The 14,363-nt window shown below is 41.7% G+C and overlaps 1 protein-coding gene across 1 annotated transcript in view; it reads right to left on the bottom strand.

Moving 5' to 3' along the window:
* Window positions 1–202: 202 nt before the first annotated feature.
* The window catches only part of GRM1 (glutamate metabotropic receptor 1), a 190,977-nt gene continuing 176,816 nt past the window's right edge, over window positions 203–14,363 (bottom strand). Inside the window, exon 8 of the mRNA XM_013945421.2 lies at window positions 203–1,049. Within this exon, the coding sequence (XP_013800875.2) occupies window positions 203–1,049 (847 nt within the window). The remainder of the gene's footprint in view (window positions 1,050–14,363) is intronic.

Here is a 14,363-nt window from a genome sequence, read left to right as displayed (position 1 = left end):
GTTTTTAACAGCTAGAGAATTTTGAGCCCTCAGAATGGATTTTTTTTTTTTTTAAGTGCAGGATAAAGTTTTTGCCCTGTCATATGTGACTTCACTTTCTGCTTCCTCCTTCTCCCCCACCCTTGGGAGACTTTTCTCCCCAGGATCTCCCGGAGGACAGCTGCCAAAGACCTTCTTGTCCCATCTCAGCAGTCTCCCTGCTCTACAGGGTGGATGAGCTTTGCTTATAATCCCTCAGGATGACAGAGGCATAGGTCATGTCTGGGGGGGTGCAGAGCACTGACTCCGACACGGGGGAGCTGGGCACGGAGCTGCCCGAAGCCACCGAATCCCGGAAAGGGGAAGGGGGTGTCAGCGCCGGAGAGTCTTCCAGAGTCAGTTTGCTGGTTGCTGGCTCGTCCTCCTCGTCCTCCTCATCCTCTGGGTTCTTCTCGTAGACGTAGCCCTGGATGAGCTTCAGCTTTTCGCTCTCTGCTTCCTCAGCCAGGGGGGACATGGGCTCCTCGCTGAAGGTGGCGGCCTCTTGGCGAGGCGGTGGTGGGGGTTGCTGCGGCGGGGCCTGGTACGGGGGCCGCACGCCGTTGCTCGAGCTGGGCGTGGGGAGTGTGGCATTGAAATCAGGGATGCCAGGGGCAAACTTGTTGACCACTCCTTGCAGCTGCTCCATGAGGGAGCGCGGCTGCAGAGGCAGGCTCTTGGGGGGCTGCTCGGGCAAGAAGAGGTGGGTCTCCTCTGCCGTGGCTGGCAGTGGGGGTGTTGTGGCCACCCGCCTGTGCACCACCATGGAGGGGCTGCCGGGTTGGGTGAAGCGGATGGGCTCGCTCTCCTGTTCCTCCACCACATTGTATAGAGTCTTACTGCTGATGTCGGAAAAAGTCAGGCTCTTGCTTTGGCCATGGTAACTTTTAGTGAGGGGTTTGATCACCGCGGTCTGATTGCACCCTGCCTCCTGGCTCTTCACATGCACTGAGAGTCTGTGCCACATGTGTTGTCCCTTGGGAACTTGTCTTCCACCTGGTTCAGACCATGACACAGACTTTCCATTAGAACTATGAATAAAATAAAGATGGGTTTATTGCATTTACATTATGCACACATGGGCAATATAACAAACAAGCCTACAGAAATATTGGCTGCTTTGTCTCACTAACCATCTCCCCTCCCACCCCCCCACCCCAATTCTTCACATCCTCCCAGAAGGAAGCAGGGAGAAATATTGCAGAGGGTAACAAGAACGTCTCTTAACAGCAGCAGTTACTGTGATTTTCATCCTCCTGGTTGCCCACTCCACAGTCACTGTGGAAAGCCTAGCACAGGAAGGGTTCAAAGAAGGTTGGCTGTGTTTTGAGGACTCCAACTATTTTGGTTTGTATCTATGTTCGTTCACTGTACCTTGCAGGGGGAAGAAAAGAAAACAAGTCACAGGCAGAACTTTAATTATGCCTGATTTACAGTTTATAGGAAATATTTCCAAACTGTTGGAAGAAAAACAACCCACAGCCTTAGCCTTTGGCACTCTGGGTAGCAAGAGAAACTGTTAATGACTCCCCCTTTCCTTTTTATTCTCTGGCCCCCATTCACACTTAGAAATACATTAGCTGTTACAAAAATGAAAGAGTCCCAGGGCCTCCTTCAGGTAGGGGGCAAAAGTACGCTCAGCTCCTCTGACTGCTCATTCAGTCTGTTGGCCACATCTTGCTTTCACATGCATGACTAAAGACCACAGATAGCACTCCCTGCTTCCTGAGTTTCTTTTGCTGTAGAGACTCCTCACTGTGCAGTTAGGGCAGACCAAATGCAATTCTTTCCAAGTGACTATTATTTATAAACAAGGAGAAAATGCTGGGATTGAAAACAGCTGGTTTGTGAGGGTGGAGGAACAAGCAGCAGCAGGATCATGGTGAGTTGAACCCTCCAACTCATGTGGGCTGGATCCCTTCATAATGCTGGGGTGTTTGGCTGCGTGAGAACCTGAGGGCTAAGGCTGTATCTGAGGAATTGCAGTGGTTTTTGCATTTCCCTGCACCTTTGCAGGCAGCAGCACTCAAAGCAGAGTGGTGTGTCATTAGCAGCAGGTAGGGTAGAGAGCTGAATGCCAGGTAAGAGGACCAAGCAAGTGTTTAATTGCAGGTCAAGCCAGCAGATGTCATTCAGAAATTACAACATACCTCACCTGGGTGGAAACCAAACGCCAGAGAGAAATTGTGAGATTATCTACACAAAGCAGCCTTATCTCAGGGTTTCAGCCCTCAGGGGGCAGAAAGAAACAAAGGATTAAGTTTCAGGCCCTGTGACTGCAGTGCAGGTGGGAGGCAATATGGGTGGGAGGTTGGTATAGCTGTGCTGCCTCGTGGTGCTGCGCACACTGGGGGAGATTGCTTCCCTTACATACAGCCTCCAGTACCTGCCTGAATAGTTTGCTTTCCCTGCTCAAACTCCAGCCCTCCTCATTTTCAAGGAGTAAATAATTACCTGTTGACTTTTATAAAAAGTTAGTGGCCAACTTTGGAAGCTTGGAGAAACTAGCACAACTTAGATAATCTTGCAAATCTGGCAAAAGGGAAAAGAAATATACACAGTGATGTGGCATTTTTCTGCTGAGCAGTAAATATTCCTGGAGAAAAAAAGAATCTGAGATGGATCCAAGCTGTGAAGTTCAGCTCCAGTGCCAGACTCCAAACACTGGATCTGTGGCTCAGCATCTCTCTGGGAACTGGCCCACAAGAAAAGCCCAATCTAAAAAATTCATAACTCTCCAAAGCATGTACCTGGTAGGACTTGGAGCTGTTTGGATTTAGAGCTTTTATCTAGGGGAGAAAAAAAGTTCCTGCTGAAGAATGAAACCTCTATATTATATTGACCAATGGAAAGGTAAGAATGAAGGTTTAGAAGCATTCTAATTTTGACCAGAATGAGCTGTGGTATGACTTTTTTTGAAGTGCTATAAAGATAAGCAAATGAATGTATCTGTTGGAAGTAAAAGATTTTAAAGTCACATTTTAACATGCCAAGATTTACAAACTTTTCACACAGAAACACATTTTGTCTGCTTTGAGCTCAAAACAAGCCTCTACTTGTAGACATTAAAACAAGTCAAGTGCTTTCATACTGTATTTTGCTGATGATACAGCTTACAAATACTGCAAAAGGCTTTTTTTGAAAAAAACATGATGATTATCTGCTGTCTATTATGCTAAGTCCACTTCAGCAACACTTACTTCTTCATATCTAGCGCTGGTGCATCATCTCACTTTTGAATGAGAAAAACCTCACACCATCTGTTTAGTCCCTCCCTCATTTTGTTCCCAAGATTTTGTATTTTGCATCAAAGGCAAACACTGCTATTTTAAGAAGCTGACTACCTCTTTCTTCAGATAAAACTTCTTCCTCTTCTGTTTGTTATCCTTCCCCTCACTCTCAAACTCTGCTCTTCTGACTTCTTTCTTCTGTAGCACGCTCCATCGTGTACTTAAATGAGCCCAAGCCAACAGCTGTACTTCACTCAAACTACACTGAGACCACAATACCCAGCCGCAAGATTCTCCTGTTATCCACGTGCTCTAGGAGGAAAGCTGGTGCCGCTGGAGTGCCTCGCCTCTGCTTGCCAGGGCTTACTGCTCCCGGCTCCATTAGTTTCGTGATAACTAGCTTGTGAGCTGCAGTGCCTCTCCTTGGGGTCACTCTGGAGATTTTCATTTGGGCAATCTCTCTTTTCTATTACCGTTCTTTTCCACCTCTTGTTCCAGCTCTTTCTCTGAACTTACTCTCCTCACTGTGTCAGTGCAGCATTATCCTTCAGATAATTCATGTTGGAGACTGGAAATGTCACAAGCCTGTCACAGAAAGGCAGGGGCTCTGTCTCGCTGGACAGCTGGTGGGGAGTCACACTGAGATTGACACATTCAGCCAGAATTAACAATTAACATGCAAAAAAGCACTTGTTATTCTGGAACAAAGACCAGCCATCCTGAATGGCATTAATTGACATTTAGCTGAAAAGCAAAGGTGGGGCTGGAAACACTCAGACCTGAACAGGGGATCCGCTAAACAGGAATCTAACTCACTGGTGCAAAAGCAAGTTGACAATCCTGACTGCATGTGGGATGCATGGTCACCATTTACTAAGTGAGCATCACCTTCTTTTTGAAGGAAACATCAATGGGAAAAGGTAAAAATCAAAATAATCAACCTGGCAAAATGGGAGGAGGAATGTTTTGTTCTACACAAAGGCAGGAGAAAGCATCAAACCGGATCACAGTTGGGGTAATGAAAACGTGACGCTCTATTGCCTGACAGTGAGATGAGACTGACTGGTGTTCTCCTGATTTTGTCAATAAAAAGGTCACCAATTTCATGTCCATTGTGTATTTATTCATCTCTTCTAACTTTCTTTCTGTTTTTTATACAGTTTCCTACAGGATTTAGACTTCATGCTGACTGCTCAGAAGTGATGCAAATTCAGCTTCTATGAAAAAGAAAACTGATGAAGAAGAGCAGGTGATCTGTGCTAGAAAGGACAATGTGACATTCCTCTGGCAGTGAGTATGTCATTTAAAAGGACGATCTTAATTTTGCCTCATGAATCAAGTGAGGCAAAATGATCCCCTGAAACTTTTCAACAAAAGATGCATTACAGATCTTCCCCTTATTTGACCCCAGGACTTTACTTCTTCCTTCCCTTGTTGTCTTTTGTCAGGAAAAGAATAAAAGTGTAGGATGTTGGTTTTATAAACAAAGCCAGATATCAGAAAGAAATGTCTCTTTTTGCCTGGTCTATGATCCATCAACATGGACTGCAGCACAAGTCTCAGTGCAGAGAGCTCTGGTTTAATCTGACTCTGTGCCCCCACCAGCAGGGTCCTTTTGTGGAGTTCATCAACTGACTGTGAGGACATTACTCTCTGTGATGGCCTTCCACCCCTGAATTACACTGCTGCAACCCCACAGCTTTTGTCAGATAGATGGATCTGGCTAAGAAAACACAGGCCTGCTTAGACAGGGTTGAACCTAGTGCCTTGTTATAAAAGTTTGATGACAACTCCTTAGAGTCACAAGGGAACTTAAGGTTTATATCAATATCTACCCAGTGTAACACCCGAAGTATTACTTCTTCATATCCTTACATCTAGTCCAAATATTCAGATGTGTTCATGGATATCCTATCAACACATAAAAGTTGGGCTTTCTTGTGGTTTATAGGTAAGAACGTACATTGAGGTTAGCTGAAGTTTCTCAATTTTCACAACTGCTTTGTCTAGGTTTTTCATATCTGTGGGGAATAAACATCAGTATATTTCTTCTGTGGGATTTTATTAGGTATCTGAGTTCCATGTGCAGGTCGGTCTGTCGCTACTTTTCTTTGGTAATTCAAGGTGTTGTTTTTAACACATGCATCAACCTTTACAACATACTCTCTGCATAAGACTGATGATTATAGACACTAAACAACTCAATAAAGAACTTTAGTTACTTGAAGAAAGTCTTCAAGTGAAGATTTGAGCCAGTGGTCTAAGGTCATCAAGGTACTGTCCATGTAACTCTGTTCCTGATTATTTCTCACCAGTGAAGCTGTAGCCTGAGACCCAGAATGCAGAGAATTAGGTGAACTTTCAGTCTTCTCTGCCTGAACCCATGTCTCTCTTGCCTTGATTGTTTTACACATAGTAATCTGTAAATGACACCATATGAAATGGTTAAACAGTACAATACTTACAGGGTGCTTTGATTAGACTAACTTTAGAAATGGACATATCAGGAAAATGGCTTGTCATCTAGGCAACAAGGTGCTTGTCACTGTGCCACAGTTGGAGATGCCATCAGGCAAAGTGCTTGAGAAGGAGCTCTTCCAGTTTAAGAGGAAGCACAGTGAAGCAAAAGAAGGACCCTCTCCAAAAGCCGTGCATGCTGCAAAGCCTTTCTGAGCCCAAACAGCAATTGCTCATGGGTCCCAGCCTAGGAAAGCCAGCAGAGAAATTTCTGCCCTGCCTAAAGAAAGGCAGTTAACCATCAGCAAGCTTTCTGTCAGCTCTGCAGTCACATAAGCAGCAATAACTCGCCCAAACAGAGCTCTGCCCTTGTTCCCAGGAGCCAAGCTAACCAGTTTAAAACTTAAGGCTAGTGCCTGTGCTGCAGTGCACTGCAGATGTTTTAATGGTATCTCCAAGCTCTCTTCCATTATTGTATCCACTTCAACACAGCCACTGTGGCATCAGATTTGATTAAGGGCGTGACTGATTTTAACCCAGGATAGCAATATCTCCCTGTGCTAAATGGGACCCTCTTTCCAGGGCCATTCAGCGAGCTGCAGCAGTCACCTCTACCATTCAGTAACAGAGCAGGCCACATCAGTTAGCATGTTCCTGCAAGCCCAGTCATTTGAAGCCTAGCTTCTAGGGATTCATCTGCTTTTCTAACCCAGGTTTAACCTCTGTGTGAATCATCCAGGAGTGAGGGAGCCATCATCTACCACAGCCCCATTACAGTGTAAGCTCAGGGTTTTGCCTGATAAGCATCATTTACTATCACCTAAAGGGAAAAAAATCACACACAATTTCAGTTTTAGTCCATTTGCAATATAATCTCTATCTCACTGATAAGAAGATGTCACAACAGTTCTCAGATTGTGACTCCTATTCTCTCTGTGGTGCTGTATAATTAGAGCAAAGTTTAACCTCCAACCAGTGCTTTTGAAAACTTAAAGTACTGAAATAACTTTTCCTTACCCCTCTCTTTTGTTTTTTTTTAGGACAAAATAAATTGCTTCCCTCGCACACAGGAGATCCTGTTCTATGTAAATTGGATGGCTACTTTAAATGTATCATGGAAACTGTTACACTAAGAGCAGGTATACACAAAATAGAGAAAAACACAAGATTGTATCACAGATGCACAGCCTGAAGAGATTGAGGTTTGGTGTGGGAGAGCACAAGGCAAGAACTGTCTGTTCTCACCCTCTGCCTTGCCACTGGCTTACTCAAATATAACTTCTTACCTAGTTATTTCCTTCATTAGTTATTATACAGCAGAAGTTTAACATTACTTTGATCTGAGATACACACAGGCTTTGAAATACACATGATCCTATTGATAATGTACTGTTCTTTTTCTTTTTCAAATTGAAATAGTAATAGTAGAGTAGGAGCAGTAGCTATGTCTAGCCTGAACTGCTGAGGTTTGCTGTGACGTGCTCCTGGTTCCCAATCACAGGTTTACAGGTTTGATTTACTCATGTGTTTTGTTACAACAAAAGGATTAAAAATAAGCTACTACAAATAATTTGGAGAAATACATTTGGGGAGCTTGTGAACTGTTTGTGATCTGTTGGCTTTGACATTATGAAATGGTCCCCAAAAGCACAAAGCAGTGTTGCAGCTCCTAAACTGTTCACAAAATATTTTGAAAAGAATAACAAATAATTAGTAATGTGTTGCTTGGACAAAGCATCTTATTCTAATAGATAATACAAAGTTCAGGATAATTAATGTGTTGGGTTTTTTTCCTGAATAGTAGGCAAATTCTGCCAATGTTCAAGAAATTAAGATGAGAAACCTGTGAATCAAAGTGAAATTAAAACAATGCTGTTACTAGTGAAAAAAATTTGAATCTGTTTATTTTGTTGTTAATGATAAGTAACAACCAGAAAATCTTCAGAATAAATACATCTTGCTGGATCACCCTTTTATTTTTTTTAAGGATTATAAAGTTAGTGCACAGAAAAAATGTAGTGCAAATCATCATAGATACTTTGATGTCAATGGAGAAGCCAATCTGTATTATCTGAAGATGTGCCTCATGCTGCACATTCCAGTAAATGGGTACGACAGTGCAGTCAATGACAATACCTGAACTGAAACATTTTTTCAGACAGGCTTGAAAAGGAACATAGTCAATACAACCTGAATATTGCAATGTATTGAGCAAAGGAACCTGGAAAGTTTAGGAACATGGGAAGAAAACAATAGAATAAAATTAACTTAGGAATAGTTCAGGTGGGTGCAACTAAGACAAAATAATCTGTAACACTGGAAAACTGTGAAGATCAACAACATTCAGCAAAATATTTTGTCAACAGAAATATTGTTGGAAAAGCTCTAGAGCTGCTGTTGAATAAGAAACACTAATTAATGCATTTTGAAAATGATAAATCCACAAAAATACCCCATGAATTTTGTGATCTGTACTCAAAAGCACCACGCCATGGCACACATATTAGGAAGTTTTTCCTATAAATGCAGTTTAATGGTAATTAAGATTATGGGAAATTTGTTCTTGCTTTCTGTAATCCCTTTATGATTCTGATGCAAAAGGGTTTGGGACACCACATTACCAGAAAGATATTGAAAAACCGGAAGCTGTATAGAGACCAGCAACAAAAAACCATCAGGGGACAAAGAAGAGGGTATATGAGGGGAAGGTAAAATAGCTAAATATATTTAATTTGATGGAATAGCCAAGTAAAAGATTTTAAACATCTGAAAGGCATTAACACCAAGGATGGCAGATATTTCATACAGTATACAGATGCACGACTGAAAGGTGAAATTACAAAAGGGAAAAATCCAGAATATATTCTAGTCAATACCTGTATTGACTATTCCTCATGGAACTGGTAAAAGCCTGTTGCTCTGGACACTTGTTGAAAAGAAAAAGTGCAGCCCTTGCAGTTTTATAGAGAGCAATCAGTGAAGTCTTTCTCCCACTTTAACTTCTCAGACTCTTTGATATACTTGCGAATGACTCCCTCAGTTTAAACAACACTCAAAGAGCCATCAGACTTGTCTTAACATGATACTAGTGTTATTGCCAGTATTTTGAATGCAAACTTAACTCAGTTGCCACAGGAAGCTTAGTCACGATGCACCTCATTGGTAATATATAACTTTCCCTAGCATGCTATAGTAGCTTATCCAGCCAGTAAGGCTTGTGGGTTTTATGGGTGTATCTGAAAGTTTCCATGATAATGATTGGACAGATTTAGAAGAAAAGAGCCCTGAAACTCAAACATGATATTTCTGAGTTTCTTCATGTGATAATCAGTTTTCATTATTCCATTTTCATGGTTCTGCACATGAGGAATGGAGATCACTCTTAGAAAAACAACCAATTCCAAGTATGGTGCACAGCAAAATACAAAAGTGTTTCATGTGCCTACATCTATTTGCTTATAACTGGAAAGCAAGGGACACTGTAACACCAATAGTGATTTCTAGCATGTTGGGATAGCAAAGTTGGGTTCCTCATGTACATCCAGACATGCTAGTTGCTGCAATCCTGATGAATTTGGGCATGAGGCCATGTGGTGGTGATGGGCATCCAGGGGCATAACAGACACATGCCTTTGCACTGCCCATCCTGGGTTGGTGGCCCTAGAAAGCTTATGGCATTAGCTTGCTGATGGAGGATGTGCCTATCCCCTGGCTGCAGTGTGGCGCTGCTGGGCCCTAGAAGGCATGAGCCCTAGTGGGAGAGAAAGGGCAGCCTGAGGTGCAGGGGAGGGAGCAATGTGCCAAAATAGCAAGCTTCATGCTCAGCAGGTCTAAATTAACAGTCTGGGAAAACCCAGCTGCTTTTTAGAGCCTTTCTTATCTGTGCAGCTACCACAAGCATTCAAAGTCACATTCATTGGATTGAGTCCCACTAGAGGTGTTTCTCAGGCATTCATGTGGATGAGGATTTTTTTTTTCCAAACTTAAAAAAAAAAAATCCGAGTGTTATCATGCAAAGAGCAGGAGTTTTTGCCTTCTCTGTGCTCAAGATTTTTATAGCTCATCTCCATGCTTTTTGAATACTAGCTGTTGTTGCATTCTCCTTTCTTTGCCTCCTAATGGCATGTCTGTGTTGGACTTCCACTTCACAACTGATCTTTCTGGACAAATAATTGGCAATCTGTGCCCTGGGAAACTGTAGCACTTGTTCCATATCAGAAAAGAAGGGCACATTGTTGTTGGACTGGAAGTTAATAACAAAATGTTTGTCCTGTTCTTTACACTGGCTTTGTAAAGTTTGACTTTCATGGGAGCAAATATGGTTGCTGCCCAGGCCCTGTAAAAGCATCACTACTGCATCAAATACATGTATTTTTTCTAATCTGCAAATCAGAGGGGCAGACTGAATTAACATTATTGCTGTCTGTCCACAAATAACATCATTGACTGTCAAAAGCATATCCAGGGCTAGAATGCATCACTGATTAGAGGAACTAAACAGCTGCTCCAGCTGTACAAATGTGATATTGCTCAAAATGCTGTATAAGTGTATCTGAGGCAGATTTCCACCTAGTCACTGCACAGCCTTCCCTGGGGCAGGAAGCAGGGCTGTTTCACATCTGTAGTTTCTCAGATGGAAAAGAGCATAAATCTGTCCCGGAAGAAGTGAGGAGAAGCCTTTCTGTTTCTGCAACAGCTAGTGTGTTTTCTCTGCTGGGCTTGTGTTTGCTTAGGGTGGGCAATTGTCATGTTTTTTCTTCTGAGCAGCTGAACTTTGCTATTGTTCACTGAGTGGAGAATATTTCAGATTTTGAATGTCTTGTAAAAAACTATATTAGTAAAAATTTATCTGCTATACTTAAAAATCATTTAGGGCAACTGTTTTTTTCTAGGTCAGATTCTGCAGTTTTCATTTACATGTGCCTGCTCGTGATTTCCCTGTTTTGTGAATCCCACCAAACCAGCGTTTTCTGTGTTCCCTCTGCTGGCTCTGCAGCAGCAGTTCGCTAACAAGTGTAGTTAGCAAGAACTGTGCACAGCAAAGGTGTCTTGCCATGAGACAGCCACTAGATTGTTGTATATAGCAGGCAAGATAATGTCATCTCCATGCAAAACTGTAAAAAAAGAAAAAAATGTTGGCTAAATGGAAAAAGAAGATAAAATTAATACAAAAAGGATGTATTTTCAAAGTTGTAGGCATGTTTCCAAATAAAAACAAAGGCTTTTTTAAAAAATAAAAGCTGTTAAAAAAATTGTTCAGTGTCCTCTTCATCAGATCTGGACAATCAGATTAAGGCATTGTGCGAAACAGGGAACATAAGCAAATTTCCCATCTTTAATGGCATGCACCACATTTGTCCCGTCATTAGACATGATAAACCAATGAGAAAGAGAAAGCAAGGGGTAAAACCACTCTTTGTCATGCAGCTTCTCTTACACATTCACTGCAGTGTGGGATTTTTCAAAGCTGCACATGTGCCGACGGACACTGGCTGGTGGGCGAGAATTCTGGCTGCCTCTTCCTGAAGATGGAAAAGAAAAAGACACCCAGTGAGTGGTTATACACATGTGCACACATGGTGGCCAGACCACTCAGTAGGGTGCCTGTCCCTCACCTACTTCTAAATTTCGCTGCAGTCTTCCCTATCTTTTCTCCTCTTGTTCATTGCATCAGTCACTTCAACTTCCATAGCAGTTTCCCCTTTGTCCCAGCATGGTATTGCTTAAAATAGGTTCTCATGGTTTTGTCCCTACCTTCTCTGCTGAATCCTGATGTACTCATATGCCAGATGGCAAGGGCTGCTGTGCATTTAGCTGTCAGTGGGAATTCTCCCCTGGCATTCTCAATGCAGGGTGAAATGATGAAAAAGGAGTGTCTGCCTTTCACATCTTATCTAACAACATTACCGGAAGTTTTTGCTGGTTGAGTTTTTAATATATGCTCAGTTCCTGCTTTTTCTCTGTGACTTTCATTCACATAATCTGCTTTTCTAAATGTTTCCTTTCTTTTAATGCAGGCTGTAGCTGAATAGTCACTAGCTTTCATTATATGTGATTTCACTACATGTGCTTCTTTTTTCTCATTGATACATTGGCCTTATTGAGGTAGACACAAAATTAAGGGTCTCCTAAACACTCCTATCTGCAATGGTAATTCCAAAAGCGATTGCAGATTGCAATTTTGAACCATTAGTATAAGACAATTTCTAGTTTATTTTCTCCTCTGTCTTAACCTGGAAAGTGGATGCAAGCTGTCATTTGCCTTCCCCAGTATCAATAAAAATATACACACATATGCACATGCTTTGACAAAAATTTCAGGTATTTTTGCACATGGAATGTACCAATGAATTTCTGCAAAAAAATTGTCATTGTATTGCAAATAAAACGCAAATCAAAATTCAGCATTTCTCCCAGTCAAACAATCATAATGCATGCTTGCCAGACTTCTGTTTACCTCAAAACAACAGATTCATGGATGGTATGTACATGTACTACATACTGAGTAAAACTGCTAATGAGCCAAAAAAGCCATTCTTCTCACCACATAGTAATGAACAGCACAGAGTGATGTACACAGAAATACATGCATACCCATTTTGGAGATGTGGATGCCTTGAGCTTGCTTGTGAACTATTATAAATAAAACACAAATAAGACACACTACTGAGCAATTTTGTAAACCTACCCATTTTGAAGACTCTAGCATAATTAAATTCCTTACCAGGAGTAATGAGATCTCTGAGATTTGACGATTTAAAGGCAATCATAATTAGGAACTTAGCTACCATGACCATTCCTACACCCTATTAAACTTATAGAGATTATAAAGCTTCCAATTAAACAGAACACCCAACATTTCTACAGCTCTTCAGTTTTCTTCATTTACTGACAGAACAAGAACTTTCTACTTTTTGTGAAAATTATGAGAGTCGTGTCTTATTCCTGCTTGTTAAAAATCAGAAATTAGTAGTTTATTCAGTCACCGGAGCTAATTTCACAGAACAAGTAGCAACGTGCAGTCAATTATTTGAGATAAAAATCCAGCTCTAAATGTATTTCACACATGCATGAGTGCTGTATGCACAAGAGAGGGCACACAGACACAGAGAGCCTTTGTCAGGGACACTGAAAAAGGTAGAAAACTTTCATTTCAGAACACCACCTGGATTCTTGTTCTTTATGAGGCAACAGGCTTTACCATCTCTAGTCCCTTAGCTACTATGGTTTGCTGTCACTTTGGCTTCTTTAAATGCATCCTGTGTTTCCTTCCCTGTCTTTCTTCTTATTCAGATACATCCCAACAGTGACCTCACAACATTTTGCTCTCCAGGCTCTGGGCTTCTGTAGTTCTTGTTGTGAATTCCTCCGACGTGAAAGGAAGAAATAAGCCTGCTTCGTAGACACTCCAAAATGCATCCTAATATGTTCAAAAACAGTGAGCTCTTTTCTCACTGTGGCTGCAGTTGCATTCCTCAGCCAAAATCAAACACAGATGTTACATGTAATATAATATGCAACCCCCTAGAAGCCCTGTCAGGGTTGCATTCTGTCATTAAAATGCTCCACCAAAGCAGCGGCTTGTCTTTTAGCCAAGGTCAAGGGGGATCCCCATGTGGTGGTGTACAGCATATACACTGCTGAAATCAGCTCTAAATCTCAGGGCTCAGGCTTCAGCAGAATGTGGATTTGGATTTACAGTGAAATTTGGATCTATAGTGTTACAGGAAATGTAGTGCATGTGTTGATTATACTTCAGTGAATTATTTTGCAGTTATCAAATCATTGTCAATTGCATAAGTAATAATAAAAACTTTTGCTGCATTAAATTTGAAACATTCTTCTAGGCTTGCTTTGTCTTACTGATAATGTGTGGTAATACTACAGAGCTCTAATCCAGGATTGGTGCTTGGATCTCTGGACCTCCCTATTTCTAATTATGAAAATATTTTCTCTCTTCTTCCTCCCAGCCTTGCAGGCAGTGATGGCACTTCACATACATTTTTCTGGTTACCAGAAAATTAGATAGTCTGCCCATCTTTACAACACCATCATTAAAGGGCCATTTTTGGAGCAGTCTTCTCAAAGGTATGGATAATTCCTGCTGAGTCAGTGACACTTATTTGTGTCCTGAGCCCAGACAAGTGGACTTTCTGTGCATTTGAATGAGAACTTGGCATACCATAACAAAGGTATCTGAACCGCTTTTTAATGAACCCCTGGGTGCAGTAACACAGAGTCTGTCAGAGGAACAAGTGTGGCAGTGCAGAGGGTCCCTGAAGGATGTGGATTAATTGCTTAACTTTACATTCTTTGAAGCAGAAAAACAATTGTTCCTAGCCAGCTGGTCAGAATTCAGACTAGGTAACAGGCCTGATGAAATCTGCAGCAAAGAATATAAAGGGTCTGAGGGAAGAGTCACTCTTGCCACTATTTTTTTCTTAAGTGTAAATGAATCATCCCACGAGGCAAACAGCTGTGTCAGGACTGTAAGAAAGTGTAAATTGCTATCCGTAATGTTTTATGTCTGAACAGCTATGAAACTAGAGACATTTGCCTACTGCTCTGGAATTATTCTCTCTGCTCATCCAGACTCCCCGAACAGACACAAATTGAATGAATCTGTCTGGCATCCAAAATAACTGAAGTGCAGGACAT

This window comes from Apteryx mantelli, chromosome 3 (genome assembly GCF_036417845.1).
Source record: "Apteryx mantelli isolate bAptMan1 chromosome 3, bAptMan1.hap1, whole genome shotgun sequence".
In the NCBI taxonomy this organism is placed as follows: Eukaryota; Metazoa; Chordata; class Aves; order Apterygiformes; family Apterygidae; genus Apteryx; species Apteryx mantelli.
This window is presented reverse-complemented; position numbering and strand designations above follow the sequence as displayed.